The sequence below is a fragment of the Petaurus breviceps genome, unplaced genomic scaffold, assembly GCF_028583685.1.
Source record: "Petaurus breviceps papuanus isolate PSGF00001 unplaced genomic scaffold, PetGlider_PUasm1.0 118, whole genome shotgun sequence".
Classification (NCBI taxonomy): Eukaryota; Metazoa; Chordata; class Mammalia; order Diprotodontia; family Petauridae; genus Petaurus; species Petaurus breviceps.
In genome coordinates, this window is record NW_027185616.1 from 13,226,714 (window position 1) to 13,243,799 (window position 17,086).

General features: G+C 36.1%; 1 protein-coding gene across 3 annotated transcripts in view; it reads left to right on the top strand.

Annotated features, from left to right (window-relative positions):
• Nucleotides 1-17,086, top strand: part of GSPT1 (G1 to S phase transition 1) — a 48,201-nt gene that overhangs the window by 21,530 nt on the left and 9,585 nt on the right. For 2 of the 3 annotated variants that reach the window (XM_069086285.1, XM_069086270.1), the window contains exons 2-11: nt 5,271-5,315; nt 5,421-5,462; nt 6,241-6,471; nt 7,248-7,281; nt 8,107-8,184; nt 10,922-11,102; nt 12,799-12,953; nt 13,803-13,943; nt 14,861-14,954; nt 15,382-15,462. In XM_069086285.1, the coding sequence (XP_068942386.1) occupies nt 5,441-5,462; nt 6,241-6,471; nt 7,248-7,281; nt 8,107-8,184; nt 10,922-11,102; nt 12,799-12,953; nt 13,803-13,943; nt 14,861-14,954; nt 15,382-15,462 (1,017 nt within the window). In that variant the 5' untranslated portion in view covers nt 5,271-5,315; nt 5,421-5,440. The remainder of the gene's footprint in view (nt 1-5,270; nt 5,316-5,420; nt 5,463-6,240; nt 6,472-7,247; nt 7,282-8,106; nt 8,185-10,921; nt 11,103-12,798; nt 12,954-13,802; nt 13,944-14,860; nt 14,955-15,381; nt 15,463-17,086) is intronic. The other variant, XM_069086278.1, reaches the window with a different exon arrangement.

Here is a 17,086-nt window from a genome sequence, read left to right on the forward strand (position 1 = left end):
CTTTCCATTTCAAGTGTGTCTCTTGTAAACAACATATTGTTGGATTCTGGTTTCTAATTCATTCTTCTATCTGCTTCCATTTTATGAGTGAGTTCATCCCATTCTTATTCACAGTTCTGATTATTGTATATTTCCCTCCATACCATTTTATTCTGGTTTTTTTCTTCTCTTTTTTTATCCTGTCCCTTATCAAAAATATTTTGTTTCTAACCACTGCCTCCCTTAATCTATCTTCCCTTTTATCATCTCCTTCCCTTTCTTGTATCCCTTTCCACTCCTGTTTCCCTATTGGTTAAGTTACATTTCTATACACAGTTGAGTGTGTATATGTATTCTTCCCTCTTTGAACCAGTTCCTATGTGAGGTTTACAACTGTGAGGTTCAAGCACTGCCTGCCACTACACCCCCCCACCTCCTGCATTTCTCCCTCCACTGTAGAATCTCTTCCTTGCATGCCTCTTTTATGTGAGAAAGTTTTCCCTATTCTACTTCTATCTACCTTATTCTATCTTCTCTCAGTGCATCTCTCTCACCCCTTCATATTTTTTTGGAGATCATCCCAACATAATCAACTTGCACTGATACCTTCTGTGTAGATGCTTTCTAATGGTCTACTAATTGTGTAAACTAATAATGATAAAGTTCCTAAGAGTTATATGTCTTATCTTCCAATTTAGGAGTAACTATTGATTCCCTTGTGATTTTTCTTTAATGTTTACCTTTTTATGCTTCTCTTAAGTCTTATGTTTGAATGGCATATATTCTATTCAGCTCTAGTCTTTTCATAAGGAATGCTTTGAATGTCCTCTATTTCATTAAATATTAATTTCTACCCTGAAGGATTATGCTGCATTTTGCTGGGTAAGTTATTCTTGGGTGTATTCCTAACTCCTTTGCCTTCCAGAATATCATTCTAAGCTCTGTAATCCTTTAATGTGGAAGCCACTAAATCTTCTTTGAACCTGACTGTGGCTTCATATTTTAATTGTTTATTGCTAGATGCTTGAAGTATTTTCTCTTTGACCAGAGAGCTCTGGAATTTGGCTGTAATATTCCTGAGAATTTTCATTTTGGGATCTCTTTCAGAAGGTGAATTCTTCCAATTTCTGTTTTACTTTCTGATATAAGCTTTTGGGGCAGTTATCCTTGAGAATTTCTTGAAGTATGTCTAGGCTCTTTTCTTTGAGCACAGCTTTCAGTTAATCCTATGATTCTTAAATTATCTCTCCTTGAAGATGTGGGAAAATTGGGACACTAATGCATTGTTGGTGGACTTGTGAACTGATCCAACCATTATGGAGAGCAATTTGGAAATACGCCAAAGGGCAATCAAACTTTGCATTCCCATATCCAGTAATACTATTGCTAGGTTCAGAGATCATAAAAAGGGCAGAGGATCTACATGTATAAAAATATTTATGGCAGCTCTTTTTGTGGTGACAAAGAATTGGAAATTGAGGGAATGCCCATCAGTTGGGGAATGATTGAACAAGTTGTGGTATATGACTGTAATGGAATACTACTGTGCTATAAGAAATGATGAACACACTGATTTCTTTTTTTTTCCAATTTATTTCTTTTTAGTTTTCAACATTCATTTCCACAAGATTTTGAGTTACAGATTTTTCTCCCTGTTTTTCCCCTATCCCAAAATACTGAGCCTACAGAATACCCCTTTCTCTAATCTGTTTTCTCTTATATCCTCCCCCATCCCCCCTGACTTTCTAGTAGGGCAAGATGGATTTCTGTACCCCAGTGCCTGTATATCTTATTTCCCAGTTGCATGTAAAAGACCATTTTTTTTAAACATTTGTTTTTAAAACTTTGAGTTCCAGATTTTTTCCTTTCTTCCTTCCTTACCCACCCCTGCTTGGAAGATAAGCAATTCAATATAGATTGTACATGTGTAGTTACACAAAATATTTCCCTAATAGTTATATTGCAAAAGACTAACTATAATTCCCTCCATCCTATCCTGCCCCCTCTGTTTTCTCCTTTGACCCTGTCCCTTTTCAAAAGTGTGTGCTTCTAACTACCCTCTCCCACAATCTCCCCTCCCTTCTATCATCCTCGCTCTTATCCCCTTCCCCCTACTTTGCTGTAGGGTAAGATACCCAATTGTGTGCGTATGTTATTCCCTCCTTAAGCCAAATTCAGTGAGAATAAGGTTGACCCATTCCCTTTCACCTTCCTGTTCTTCCCCTCCATTGTAATAGTTTTCTCCTGCCTCTTTTATATGAGATAATTTACCCTATTCTATCTCTCCCTTTCTCCTTCTCCCAATATATTCCTCTCACCTCTTAATTTTATTTTTTAGATATCATCTCTTTTTTATTCAACTCATCCTGTGCCCTCTTGTCTATGTATACATGTACACACATAGACACTCACTCACATATATATTTACACACACACATATATTCCCTTTGATTATCCTCATACTGAGAAAAGTTTTGTGAGTTATAATTATCGTTTTTTCCATGTAGGAATGTTCATTCAAATTCAGTTTTAATAAGTTCCTTATGATTTCTTTTTCCTGTTTACCTTGTCATGCTTCTCTTGCTTCTTGTATTTGAAAGTCAAATTTTCTGTTCAGCTCCGGTTTTTATTAAGAATGCTTGAAAATCCTCTATTTCATTGAATGACTATATTTTCCCCTGAAACATTATACTCAGTTTTGCTAAGCAGGTGATTCTTGGTTTTAATCCTAGCTCCTTTGACCTCCGGAATATCATTCGAAGCCCTTCGATCCCTTAATGTAGAAGCTGCTAGGTCTTGTATTATCCTGATTGTGTTTGCACAATACTCAAATTGTTTCTTCCTGACTGTGTGCAGTATTTTCTCCTTGACCTGGGAACTCTGGAATTTGGCTATAATATTCCTAGGAATTTTCTTTTGGGATCTTTTTCAAGAGGCGATCAGTGAATTCTTTCAATTTCTATTTTGCCCTCTGGCTCTAGACTATCAGGGCAGTTTTGCTTGATAATTTCTTGAAAGATTGTGTCTAGGCTCTTTTTTTGGTCATGGCTTTCAGGTAGTCCAGTAATTTTAAAAATATCTCTCCTGGATCTATTTTCCAGGTCAGTGGTTTTTCCAATGAGATAATTCACATTGCCTTCTATTTTTTTCATTTGTTTGGATCTGTTTTATAGTATCTTGATTTCTCAAAGTCATTAGCTTCCATATGCTCCAATCTAATTTGCTTTTTGCTTTTTTTTTTTTTGGAGGGGCGAAGGTAGGACATTTGGTGTTAAGTGACTTGCCCAAGGTCACACGGCTAGTTTTGTGTTAAGTGTCTGAGGCCGGATTTGAACTTAGGTCCTCCTGACTCCAGGGCCGGTGCTCTATTCACTGTGCCACCTAGCCACCCCTCCAATCTAATTTTGAAGGAATTATTCTCTTCAGTGAATTTTTGAAATTCCTTTTCCATCTGGCCAATTTGGCTTTTTAAGGCATTCTTCTCATTGGCTTTTTAGGCCTCTTTTGCCATTTGAGTTAGTCTGTTTTTTTAAAGTGTTATTTTCTTCAGTCAGGTTGTTGACTCGTTCTTCACGATTTTTTTTTATCATTCTCATTTCTCTTCCCAGTTTTTCCTCCACTTCTCTTACTTGATTTTCAAAATCCTTCTTGAGCTCTTCCATGGCCTGTAAGCAGTTCATATTTTTCTTGGGAGCTTTTGATGCAGGAGTCCTGACTTCATTGTCTTCCTCCTGTTCCATGCTTTGATCCTTTTTGTCCCCAAAAAAGGAACCTATGGTAGGATTGTGTTTTCCTCTGCCTGCTCATGTTGCCAGTCAGTTACTTGACTTTTGAGCTCTTTGCCATGGTAGAACTCTGCTTTTAGAGTAGAGAGAGCTTTGTCCTAAATCATTGGGGTTTTTGCAGCTGGCGGAACTATTAGGAGAGTGCCCCACAAGCTCTGGCTCATTGGCCCCAGCACCTCCACCTAAGACCGTGATCCAGTTCCAAGCAGGTCAAAGCAAGAGGGACTGCCCTCTGAATGATCACTTGGTCCCCTAAGGTCTGCAGGCCAGGAGCTCTGGAAGCAGCCATGAGGCAGTAGCTGCAGCCACCAGGCCTCCACTACTTCTGTGGAGTAGCAGACCCCAAACTTCTTGATCTTTTCTAAGATGTTTTTTCCCCCTAAGCCATTGAAGCAGAGGAGTAGCATTCGTGTGTGTGAAAATTTTTACCTGCGTAAAATCAGGTTTATACAAAAACAGGGTTTTGTTTTTGCAGCCTATATTTTCTGCCACTAACTAGCAGTTTAGTATTGAACAAATTGCTTCACTTCCCTGACTTCTAGTTTTATTCATGTGTGATATGAAGAATTTGAATTAAATGATATCTAAATGCTCCTCATTTTTTTTTTTTTATGACTGGTTCATTTCCTATAGTAAACCTGAATTTGTGATTTGAGACTCGGTTATAGAAGCTATGGGTTATTTCTTAACTATAGAATTGGAAATGAGGAAGAATCTATTCTGTTGAGTACTAGGCACTTCTGCAAATATTAAAAAAAGTGTATAATTGATGTAGAGCAGCAAGTTTTACAAATGACATGATTTACCAAAGGTTTAATCTAGCTAAGGGTTATTACAGTATGTCATAGTTCATATACCTTAATGAGACTGACTTGTAGAAATTGAGCTTTGTGATTTTTTTTCATATTTTATTGTATTGATTTTTATTTAAAATCACATTTTTCATGTGATTTTTTAATTTTTTAATGAAAGTTTTGGGGTTTTTTTGCTGCTTTTTGGAGGGAGGAAGGCAGGGCAATTGGGGTTACTTGCCTAAGGTCACATGACTAGTAGGTGTTAAGTGTCTGAGGCCGGATTTGAACTCAGGTCCTCCTGACTCCAGGGCTGGTGCTCTATTCACTGCACCCTTAAAAAGGGAAACTTTGCTAAGAAGTAATGGGTGTTTCATAACAAAATGTATTCCCTCCCCCTGTCAAGCTCTACTTGATTTACAGTAAAACTTTAATTAATGTTGTAGTAATTGATAATAATTAGAACTAACTTGGGCAGCAGTTAATTTGTACATTCCATGAAGAAAGATTTTGCAAAATAATAGTATAAAAATTAGGTTGTATTTAAACTGTTTGAGATGTTTTAAGCACATTGTTTTTGTGGAATCAATATAATGGCTAATGGTACCCTTCAAAGAACTTAAAGCCCTTAGTTTAGCATTGGGGGCATACTGGGAAATTAAACAATTTAATGACTTACATATATGTTTAACAAGGACTTATTTTTATTAAACAGCACCTGTGGAACCTTCTCAAGAAGAACAGTCAGTGTTGTATGAAGGTAATTTTCTGTTTTGAATTCTTTTTGTCAGAAGTCGTTTGTTTTGGGATTGGAAGGATAGGTATTTTTTTGTAAACATGCATTATATCTCAATTTCTTGTTTAGGTTCAAATTCAGCTGTTAGCATGGAAGTTTCAGAACCTGTTGGTAAGACACTTTCTGACCATATTAATACAGTAATATGAAACTTTCAATCTCAAGATTTAAGGTGCAAATGTAAGTGTTATATTATAATGGCTAATTTGAGCACTGGCTTAATTGAGTCTTTGCTATTAAGTTCATATATAGAATTTATGTTACGCTTTTCAGTTACTTTTGGAATGATTTTAATTTGACATGAATGTTACTGTAGTAAATGTAATGATTACAAATATAATAGGACTAAGTGGAATGCTGTTAAATAAACTTAGAGTATTTATACATGTTCATTTTACTTTTGGCCATAACTTCCATTTTACTCTCAATGTTTCATTCATGTTCTATTCCCAAGCTGATTAATGGAAGTTTAGACCAGATTTAAATGACAGATTTTTAGATGTCCAGTGAATTTCTTCTTGAATTCCTACTTTTTAATTGTTCCTCCCGTTAAGTTTTAAACAGTCATTTTTAGTGCATTTTGGCATATTAGAATATCTGATGTCTACATTCAGGAGTTTTAAATTAATGTTCATCTTTGCTATTTTTCCCTTATGAAAGTGCTCCTTAGCTAAAATAGAAATCTCTTAATTTCTGAGAACTTACTGATGTCAGTAACCAAGTTTAAATCTATTATCAGCTTCAGAAATAAGTAGATATTTCTGCTTTTATGTATGTAGCAGAGATGTTAGGAATGAGTTTTTTTCCAGTGAATATCTTTATTAAAAGATTTCTGTACATTATAAAAGTGAGTTGAAAAATAAAATTAAGGCATTTGTCTTTCTTCCAGTAGAAAATGGAGAGACAGAAATGTCCCCAGAAGAATCATGGGAGCATAAAGAAGAACCTAGGGAAGCAGAGCCGGGGGGTGGCTCTTTGGGAGACGGGGGGCCTTCAGAGGAGAGTGTCCCAGAAACGATGATGGAGGAGGAAGAAGAATTACCAAAACCGAAATCTGTGGTCGCACCACCAGGTGCACCTAAAAAGGAACATGTAAATGTAGTATTCATTGGTCATGTAGGTAAGTCGTAAATGGGTAAAGGCTGGAGGATTGTTATGTTATAGTTGCATGAAAGTGTTGTTCAGTGCACTGTGGCATTTTCAGTCACTGATAGCTTGCATGCCTAACTTACATTTATGTTAGTAGCTAAACCTTTTTCTCTTTGGTTTTTGATAAAATTGACTTAACAGTAATTTCAGTATCAACTTTCTATGAAATGAAATTTACCAGAGTGTTTTCTAATTCTTTGGGTCTGCTTATGTAGCCAAAGACATATTTACTCAAATATTCTCCATTGCTGCTGTTTGTTGTAAGGAAGAGAAGGCTACTTTCTTAGTGAAAACCTGGCACTTGTTTTCACGCCACCTTGACAGATCCCATTGGCGAAAAGTCACAGTGCTGCCCTTGTGCTCTGTCAGACAGGAGCTCAGGGAGCAGTCTGCCCAGATAACTCCTTTCCCCTGCACAATATCTCCTAGGGCAAGAAGATGATTATATTAAATATATACCATGACCAAAGCATTCGTTTCTATGGCACAAATACAATTCTTTTGTGGTCTTTACTTTGCTTTTGTCCTTTGGGTTTGGCTCCCTTACTGGATAACTTGAAGAATGGGTGTAGAGCACCCAGGTGCAAATGCAGTAAGGAATAGGGAGGGAGGGAGGGTTAATGCACAGTTTTTGGTAGAGGTTTTTTTTACTGTTCTTTGTAGAGCTTATTTGGAGTGAAAGTGTAAAGCTGATGTATCCACTTTTACTTAACTTTTTTATAGTTTACAATTCTTTATTTTTGCTAGATGCTGGTAAATCAACTATTGGAGGACAAATAATGTAAGTTGATAATGTATTTTTTTTTTTTTTGCCTTTTGAAGGGCAATGGGGTTAAGGAATTTGCCCAAGGTTACACGGCTAGTGTTTTTTTTTTGTGTGTGTGTGCTAAGTGTCTGAGGCTGGAACCGAACTCGGGTCCTCTGCGCCACCTAGCCGCCCTGTTGATAATTTTTTTTTTTAAAGCAATTGGGGTTAAGTAACTTGCTCAAGGTTACATGGCCAGGTGTTTCTGGGTGGGTGCTAAGTGTCTGAGCCCGGATTCGATCCCCCAGGTCATCCTGACACTGGGGCCGGTGCTCTTACTCGCTGTGCTACCTGGCCGCCCTGATAATGTATTTTTAACAAATCTCTTTAATGTTATGAGGAGACAGCAACTTTAAAACAACATTCCCATCAGGGAAAGTTCTTATCCGGCCTCAGTCATTGCCAAGCCAATATTTACCACAATTGAATCCTTAGTCTTCTACAAAGTTTTGAATTTCTTAATTCAAATGCTAGCTTGTTTGCTGAAAAGTCCCATGGTGTTGTTAAGGATACCTAAAAAATAACTTTAGAATTCAACATTCCTGATTCATTCACTGGAGATATTATTTTAGTCAACTTGCATATATAGTTCACTTGGGGACTTTAAAAACTAACTCTAAAAGTATTGGATAGTGAAATGCTTTCTTCTCTTTACCTATTAAGTATCAAAGAACATAGCCAGATTGCCTTCCTCTCCCCTTAACATGGCACTAAACCTTTAAAAATAATCAGACTTTTACTTGTTGACTGCTCTAAAAGTTTTAATATGTACACATATGTGCGTGTTTGTGCATTTTTCAGGTATTTGACTGGGATGGTTGACAAAAGAACACTTGAAAAATATGAACGAGAAGCTAAAGAAAAAAACAGAGAAACTTGGTATGGAAAATATTATAGTAATACAGAAACTACTGCAAGTTTTCTTAATTTTATCTAGATGTTGGGCCATAGTGACTAATTTTATGGTCCCTGTTAGTGTATTGTATTTATAGTTGTTAAGCACTTCTCTCTGTTGGAATAGTTCTTTGTGTCTGTATTAATTCTAGCATCTTTGAGAGGTATAAATTGTTTTTTGTTCAGGTTTTCCTCCATTCTTCCTAGTTGTGAGAAAAAGGCAGTAGGGAAATGATGCAAAAAAATGCAATTTGTATCATCCTTTGAAACATTTATGGAGACAGGCGACACTAGGGCAAACTCCATGTAGTACATCAAGTACTGATAGGAAAATAGGATTTTGTATCCCTTCAGCACGAGTTAAATGGTGTGACAATGAAGAATGATTTAAATTCCTAATTGGTACACAAACTAAAAGGCATGGCAGGTTGGATAGAAATTTGTTATTGTTTATCATTCAAACATACTTAGAAACATTTGTAAAGCAGGAGGAGGCCTGTATGCCTTTGTGAATAGCCTTGCTTTTCTCCCAGAAATTATTGAGTGCTTTTTTTGTCTTTATATTAAGTTATTTTATCTCAGTTATATAGACATATCCCCAAGCAGTTATACAGTTTGCTGCATTATTTTTTTAATAAGAAGGCTATAACTTGTACACAAATACTTTGAGGTTGTTATTCCCATGAGATTGATAGCTCTGGCATTTTTATTTTATTTTTCTTACATACTTCAGTTTCTTAGAGTGACTTGGAAATGATGAGTTTTGAGATAATTTTATTGGTTCTGTTGAGGGTCACTGTAAAAGCAGTAGTCCGTATGTAGATAAATGGATTTTACTTGGAATCTACTTCTATTTGTGGATGTTTCTCTCATTGAATTTTGGATGGGTAAAGTTTTAATTAAAAAATTCATTCATGAGTGTTGAAATACTCATAATAGTTGAGTATCATCTTCAGAATAATCATAAACTTTTTAGAGCGGCATGGAAACTTAATATACTCTAACTCCTTCAGAAGTTAAAGAGTGATTTGGTTTTTTAAAATCTGGAGCTAGTGATCAGGCAAAGCCAGGTTATCAGATTCCAGGTATTCTTTATCAGGCTTGTTTTGACAAAATAGATTACCATAAACAACCAAATTATAGATCAAGCAAACTCCTGAAAAGAGTTAAGAACAAATATCAAGACTGATAGTCATGCAATTAACCATATGATTTTACAAATTTACCATTTAAAAAGTATTGCTATTTAATGTTTTCTTCATCTACACGGTTGTAGTAAGCACTACATGTGTGTATATCGTTCCTTTGGTTCCACTTTCCTTACTTTGCATCATTTTATAAAAGTCTTAAAACATATTTAATTGAGTTCTTCATATTCATTTCTCTTCATTGCCTCCCAGTGTTCTTTCTGCTATGTTGTACTGCCTCCCAATGATCTTCTGTGTTCTGTATTTGGCAAAGTATCTGCAAAATGAAAACATACTGCCCTTGCCAAAGCATCTTATTCATTTGATTGAGGTTTTTTTAGTAGAGTGGAAGAAAAAGTTTTGTACTGTGAACTTTAGACACAAATCTGCTACAGACTATTAATAACTTTAATTCTAGGAATCTAGGCTTTAAAAGAGAGAAAATCCAAAGGGAAAGAAATTCATTCTTTTTTTGAAAAACTGACCTAAGCCATTTGCTCTAAACAGTTTATAACTCTCAACAGTGCATAAGCAAATAGATAAAATTAGACAACCGATAGAAAAAATTCCATAGTAAGATCAAACAGAGTAACAGTTCTGTTGAAAGTTCAGGTAACAGTTTGGATTGATTGAACAGAATAGTAAGTCACTTGACTTTTGTTGTATCTTAGAGAATCATTTTCCTAAAATTATTCAAACCCTTTTTAACCACTTCTCCAAGGATTCTCCTTTTCTACTTGGTTAAAGATCAGTTTGAGATACTTAAATTAATTGAATTAATCAATAACTTAATGTAATTACTTTCAGCAAGAATCCTTCCTGCTTTGAACAAGTCCCACCCCCTGAAGCAGCTGGTTAGAACTTTGGCAAGAATGATGTAAAAAGATTTCATGCTGTTTTGGAATTGATAGTTAAAGAAAAACTGACCTTTTTTTCATTCAGATTAGACCAGGGACTTCAGACTTTAGGAGACAGCTAGCTGATGGAGTAGATAGAGTGCTGGACCTAAAGTCAGGAAAACCTGAGTTCAGATCTGGCCTCAGACACTTACTAGCTATGTGATCCTGAGCAAGTCACTTAACCCTGTTTGCTTCAGTTCCTCCTCTGTAAAATGAGCTGGAGAAAGAACTGGCAAACCATTCCAGTATCTTTGCCAAGAAAATCCTAAATGGGGTCACAAAGAGTCAGACAGGATTGAAAAATGACTGAATAACAATAGTGTGACCCTAGGCAAGTCACTTAACCTTTCTTTGCCTTAATCCCCTGGAGAAGGAAATGGCAGACTATGCATGTTTGCCAAGAAAACCCCATGGACAGTATGATCCTCAGGGTCAATAACTTGTCTTTTTTAAAGAGGGAATTGGGGTGGGGTGGGATTTATATGATTCGAAGTAGGGAATATCAATTCTTAGATTGCTGAGTTACTCCCCAGCATATGCTTACATGTAAGTTTTTTTTAAGGAATGATATGCAGAAAATCTTAACATAGGTGCAGTTTGAAAAATAACATGTCTTTAAAATTGTACTTCTCCTAGGTACTTGTCATGGGCCTTAGACACAAATCAGGAAGAACGAGACAAAGGTAAAACTGTAGAAGTGGGCCGAGCCTACTTTGAGACAGAAAAGAAGCACTTCACCATCCTAGACGCCCCCGGGCACAAGAGCTTTGTCCCCAACATGATTGGTGGTGCTTCCCAAGCTGATCTGGCTGTGCTGGTAAGAGATTGTATCTGTGGACTTTGTTCTGTTGCTGCAGCTCCATTTGAATTCCAGAGATCTGAGTTCATTTTGAATAAATTGGCAAGTGGTGGAGTCCATAGTCACCAGCTTTATTCTCATTTCTTTCCCAGGAGTCTGATGATTATGATCTTGTGACAAGTTAACTTCTGGGATGCGTGTTTGTGATAGATCTTCCTTTCCCTGCTACCAGTTCAGTTTTATGTGCTGCTAGACTAGAACCTCAAAGAAATTACTTTTTTACACTTCAGGGTTTTGTACATCTCTATATGTTCTGTGGGTCAGCTTCCATCTGGCACCTAATACAGTGCTTTTCACATAGTAAATACTTAATAAATAAATGCATATTTTACGGTGTACTTAATGAAATTTTCAGAAATCAGTAGCACTGTCACTAATGTTGGGGAAACACTCAGTAGAGATTTTATGTGTATATGTGTCTGTCCATCTGTCTTTCTATCTTCACCCCTATGGGGCCCCCACCCTTGCTCCCAGTCAAGTGAAACATGAATAATACCTGGGGAGAAAGGTTGGGAAAATGTATCATTATGAATAATTTTGTTGAATTGGTCAGTACTTAAGCCTCATCAATATGGCATATGTTATTTTATAAATTAATCAATAAACACTACACTGGGGGGGGGGTACTGGAAGAAAGATTCTTTCATTGAAAAAGCAAAAAACCCAAACCTTTATTTTTCTCACCCAGTTTTGACCAGATGTGTGTGTGTGTGTGTGTGTGTAAGCATGTGTGCACGTGTGTGTGTGTACAGCTTAACGCTTTTATATTTAATATTTTGTTTAGATATAGCAGACATACAAACACCACTCCCCAAAGTATATTCTCTGAACAAAGTTAAGCCAAGGACTAATAAAAGCAATTTCCCCAGAACCTGCCTTCTGCTTCTATAGCTCAGACTTTCTGAGGATGTAACAAATATCTGAATGTTGTTTGGTAACAACAACAACCATGAAATACTTACTACGCTTGGTGCTGGTTGGAATCTCTCCTTCAGGGAATTTACAGTTTAGTACAAATGGAGTTAACTGTAATGCTCACTGTAAGGTGAATTCATTAATTGCAGAAGTGCTTTTTAAGGTCCAAAGGGGAAAGCTGATACATGTTGAGACTTGGGGGTAGGTGGGGCTCATTCTCAGGAAAGATTTTGTGGAAGAGATATTTGATTTGTACTTTAAAAAGGTGATTAGGAAGCTGCTAGCTGAATTGGGAGCAGGGATGTTCCAGACATTAAGAAACTGAGCAAAAGTATAAAGTGAAACAGGGCACCAAGCTTTTCTGTATCTTTAATCTGTAAGATAAAGCTTCAAAAATAGAGTAGAACCACTTGGTTTAGGGCCAAGAATATCTCACAAAGAATGTAGCATTTCATTTAATAGGCAACGGGAAGCCATTGAAGATTTTTTAGTAAATGTGTAAAGGAACCATACCACTAAGATTATTGTCGTGAATGTGATAGATGGATTGAAAAAGAAGAGAAAATGGAAGTGGCAAGAAATAGAATGCTATTACAGAAGCCTGGGTGGGTGTTAATAAAAGACCTCCCCACACTAGGGGTGGTGGTAGGTAATACTCAGGGATATTTCTGTCCTGCTTTGTTATGGGAGAAATTGGAAATGTATGCACTAAAGAACAACTTCTGTTTTCTTGGGATAGGTCATCTCTGCCCGGAAAGGAGAGTTTGAAACTGGGTTTGAAAAAGGAGGACAGACAAGAGAACATGCCATGTTGGCAAAAACAGCAGGTGTGAAACACTTAATAGTGCTTATTAATAAGATGGACGACCCAACAGTGAACTGGAGCAATGAAAGGTGAATAAAACTTGTTTCATTTCTTTCATGTATCTTGCTGTTTGTTCACAATCTTTAATGGAGAGAACTGTGGTTTTCTCAAAAATGTTTTATTGAAGCTCTTAAAAGAAAGTCATTGACACTTCTGCTATCTTGGGCCCTTCCCCTGAAAAAGTCCTTGGTAACAAATAAGTTAAAAAGGTTAACACAGGAACTATGTCTGAAACCTTATGGATTGTTTCATTCCTGTCGTCCACCGTCTCTGCCAATTTTCGGGAAGTACCTCATCCCTCTGTTCTCGTAAAGCACTATTGGTCATTGCATTGATCAGATCTGAAGTCTTGATGTAAATTATTTTCCTTGTGGAGCTAGCTCACTGTGTGTGTTTATACAGATCTTCCCAGTTTTTCTGAATGTTTTATATTTGCCATTTCTAGTGTCTAAATAATACTCCAAAACATTTAACACAGTTTGTTCTTCTATTTTCCAGTAGATGGGAACTCACTTTTAAAGTTTGATTGTACATTGTCTTCTAGAATAGTTGGTTGCATTCACAGCTCTAACAGCAATACATCAATGTACTTGTCTGCCCACAGTCCCTCTAGCATTTATTGATTTTGTCTTGTCAGTTTTGTCCTAATCTGATTGTACTGAGGTTGAATCTTGAGTACTGAGGGTAGAATCTTAGTTGTTTTTATTTTACACTTGTTATTTGTGATTTTGAGCATTTTTTATATTGCTATTGATAGCTTGCATATACCAAGCTTTCAAAAACTTTAAAACTGTTCATAAGTCACTGGGGACTATTTGGGTCTAATTTTTGAATTCTCCTTAATGATGAAATGTTATATTTTTAATAAATATTTGTAGATATGAAGAATGTAAAGAAAAGTTGGTGCCATTTTTGAAGAAAGTTGGCTTCAATCCCAAAAAGGATATACACTTCATGCCCTGCTCAGGACTGACTGGTGCAAACCTTAAGGAGCAGTCAGACTTCTGCCCTTGGTATATGTAAGTATCTTTAAGACTGAGGAAAATAGTGACAATACAATGTTCTTGTTTAATGAGGTCCACTATTAACTAATTTTGAAGGAAGTTTGTCTCCCTTATCTTTTAAATACATGATGATATTGTGAAATATATTTACAATGATAAGAAATACAACCTTGATGTTTTAAGAGAAATGGTTATTATGTAGAATCATAATTTTGGAATTGAGATCTGGGTTAGTCTTCATTTTACAGGTGTCTTTCAAATGATTGCTTCAAAAATTTTTCCTTGCTAGCCTACATGACATAGAAACAAAAGTAACAGATAAAGACCAGGTAAACATCATAAAACGCTGAAACTATTACTGAACTACAATGGCTTTGAAATCAGAAGATGTATTTTTTAAATTAATTTATTAGTTATGGGGCATTGGGGAAGTCACTTCACTTTTCAAACCTCAGTTTCTTCATTTATTTTATTTATTTATTTAGCTTTGCCTTTTTGGAGGGCAATTGGGGTTAAGTAACTTGCCCAAGGTTACGCCGCTAGTTTTTTTGTATGGGTGTTAAGTGTCTGAGGCCAGAACCGAACTCGGGTTCTCCTGACTCCAGGGCTGCCGCTTTACTCACTGCGCCCCCTAGTTGCCCAGTTTCTTCATTTATAAAATGGAGCTTGTAGTACTTGTTTCACAAGATTATGAGAATTAAGTGAGATTATGTATGTAAAACACCTGGTACACTATAAAGTGTTGTAAGTTCCTATCCTAGGAACCAGTCTGTGGAAAACATTAAGGGAGGAAGCTATTTGCAATGAATAGAGAATATTGTTACAACAGTTATGCTTTTTGCATCAGTCACCAGCACCATGATGTGTAACTTTTCTGATTTATCTTATTCGTCAAAACTGGCGTTGTTCATTGTTGTGTTATGTCTTTTCAGTGGGTTACCATTTATTCCCTATCTGGATAATTTGCCAAACTTCAATAGATCAGTTGATGGACCGATCAGGCTGCCAATTGTGGACAAATACAAGGTATCCAGAAAGACCATGGTTAGATTGGGGTGTCTTAGTTCAGAGTAATTTCTGTTAACAAAATAGTATAAAGAAATATAAATAAGGTATTGTAGTCTCTTTTTAACTTCTTGGGATTTTTTAGTGGGTCATTTTGATTCTTTAAATTCTGGAGTTGCTGTTTGTAGTTTGTAGATAGTAGCACAGAATCTCTCTCAAAGAATTGATTATGTTGATTCAAATAATAATTTTTGAGAATATGGTATTTATTTTTAATACTCAGGTCCTTGGGCTAAAGTTTTCCCTTCTTTGGTCCACCCTAGTGATTTTTCTATAATACTTAGTCTGAATAATTACTTTTTTACAAGTCTTGTTTAAAAGGTAATTGATAAGGTTAAAAATGTTATCAACAAATTATGCCTGATCTAATTTTTAAAAATTTCTAAAGGATATGGGCACTGTGGTCCTGGGAAAGCTGGAATCGGGCTCTATTTGTAAAGGACAGCAGCTTGTGATGATGCCAAACAAGGTAAGGATAAAAGTTTTCTTCTAAGTAAGTTGTAATGCTGTATTCCATTTAATTTTTTCCTTGAAAATATCAATAACTATTTGGAACATGAATATATGCAAGACCTAGTGCCTATAAATCAAAGAAAATAATACCATTTGTAAGTGAATATTTCATGACAGTGTTTGGGAAGAAAAAAAGAAATGGGTGAAAATGGCAGGGGTGGAGGGTGATGGGACTGGACTCTGGCCCAGTGTCTTTCAGTTTAAAAGCAAATACAGTAGGACTCACTTCTATAACTTTCATCAAGATCTTAACTTTGGTAAATGTAGCTTTTACTATTTATAGTAAAAGGTACAGTGTCTATAACTCTGCCAAATAATCTATGCTGTTGGTTAATTCTTCTTCCTCTGATTTCAGAGGTCTGCCAAGACCCTAAAGGGGTCCCTTGATAATTCCCAAAATAGATATTATCAGTATTTTATTAAAACATGCCAAACCCTAGAACTATATTAGTTTAAATAATGTGCTTTCTAGTTAGTGTTTTAATTAGTAGCCTGTGAGCTTAAAAAAATCTTATTCTTACATATATTTTGCCAGCCCATAATAGAGAGGAAGAAGGAGATTTATTTCAGTTAATGTTTTCTGCATTGCCACCTTGAATTTATGGAATCAGGAAAAAAAAAAAACATTCAGTAAATTTTCATTGAACTTAATATTGATACTTATTAGGGACTGGTAGTGGTAGACTATTTCCTGATGGACCAGTTTAACAGGTGGGCTGTTGTTTGAAACAGTTCTTCCTGATAAGGATAATTACTCTTACTCCCACAGAGAAACGCCAAAGCTGCTAGTCCCATTAAGCTCTTTCTTAGTGGAGCAGAATGGCCTAGCAAGTTGGAAACTAACTTATAAGTAAAGGTGAACTTTGTATATCTAACACTGAATAAGAATACCAGTTTCTTTATTTCTAGCCTTTCAACAACTGGCCTAAAATCTTTTCTAAGATCAAAATTGACTCTATACCCCAAAACTGTAACTCCTTCTCCCCTTGTCCTTTTCTCTCAAGAAATTACATAGTATTACTCTTCATAAATATAAATTGTTAGTGTGTGTCAAAATTTACAAAATTATCAGATACTAAATAAATGTGAGTGGGGGTCAGTCAGCCAGGTGGTGCAGTGAGTAAGAGCACTGGCCCCAGAGTCAGGAGACCTGGGATCGGTTCCAGGCTCAGATACTCGGCACCTACACAAAAATAACTGGCCATGTAACCTTGAGCAAGTTACTTAACCCCGATTGCTTTAAAAAATAAATGTGAGTGAATAAATAGATTTTGAATTAGAATACCTAACGAACTAGTAACCCCGTTATATAGAAGTTCACTGCAGTCGAAGGATACTTTTTTCTTGTTTGAGAAATCATGCCTATTTCTGAGGTAGATGTGTAGAAAGGTTTATTGTAGTGTTCTTACTTAATGAGTATTAATATGTACCTTAGAATCATATGTCTTAAGGAAACCTTGAGAGTTAACTTAGTCTTTTTCTCAGACTTCAGCCAGAGTCACACCTCAAATTACCCAAAGATATCAGAGAAAGGAGAGAATACCATATCACTCAGGAACCCATTCCAATGTTTAATAATC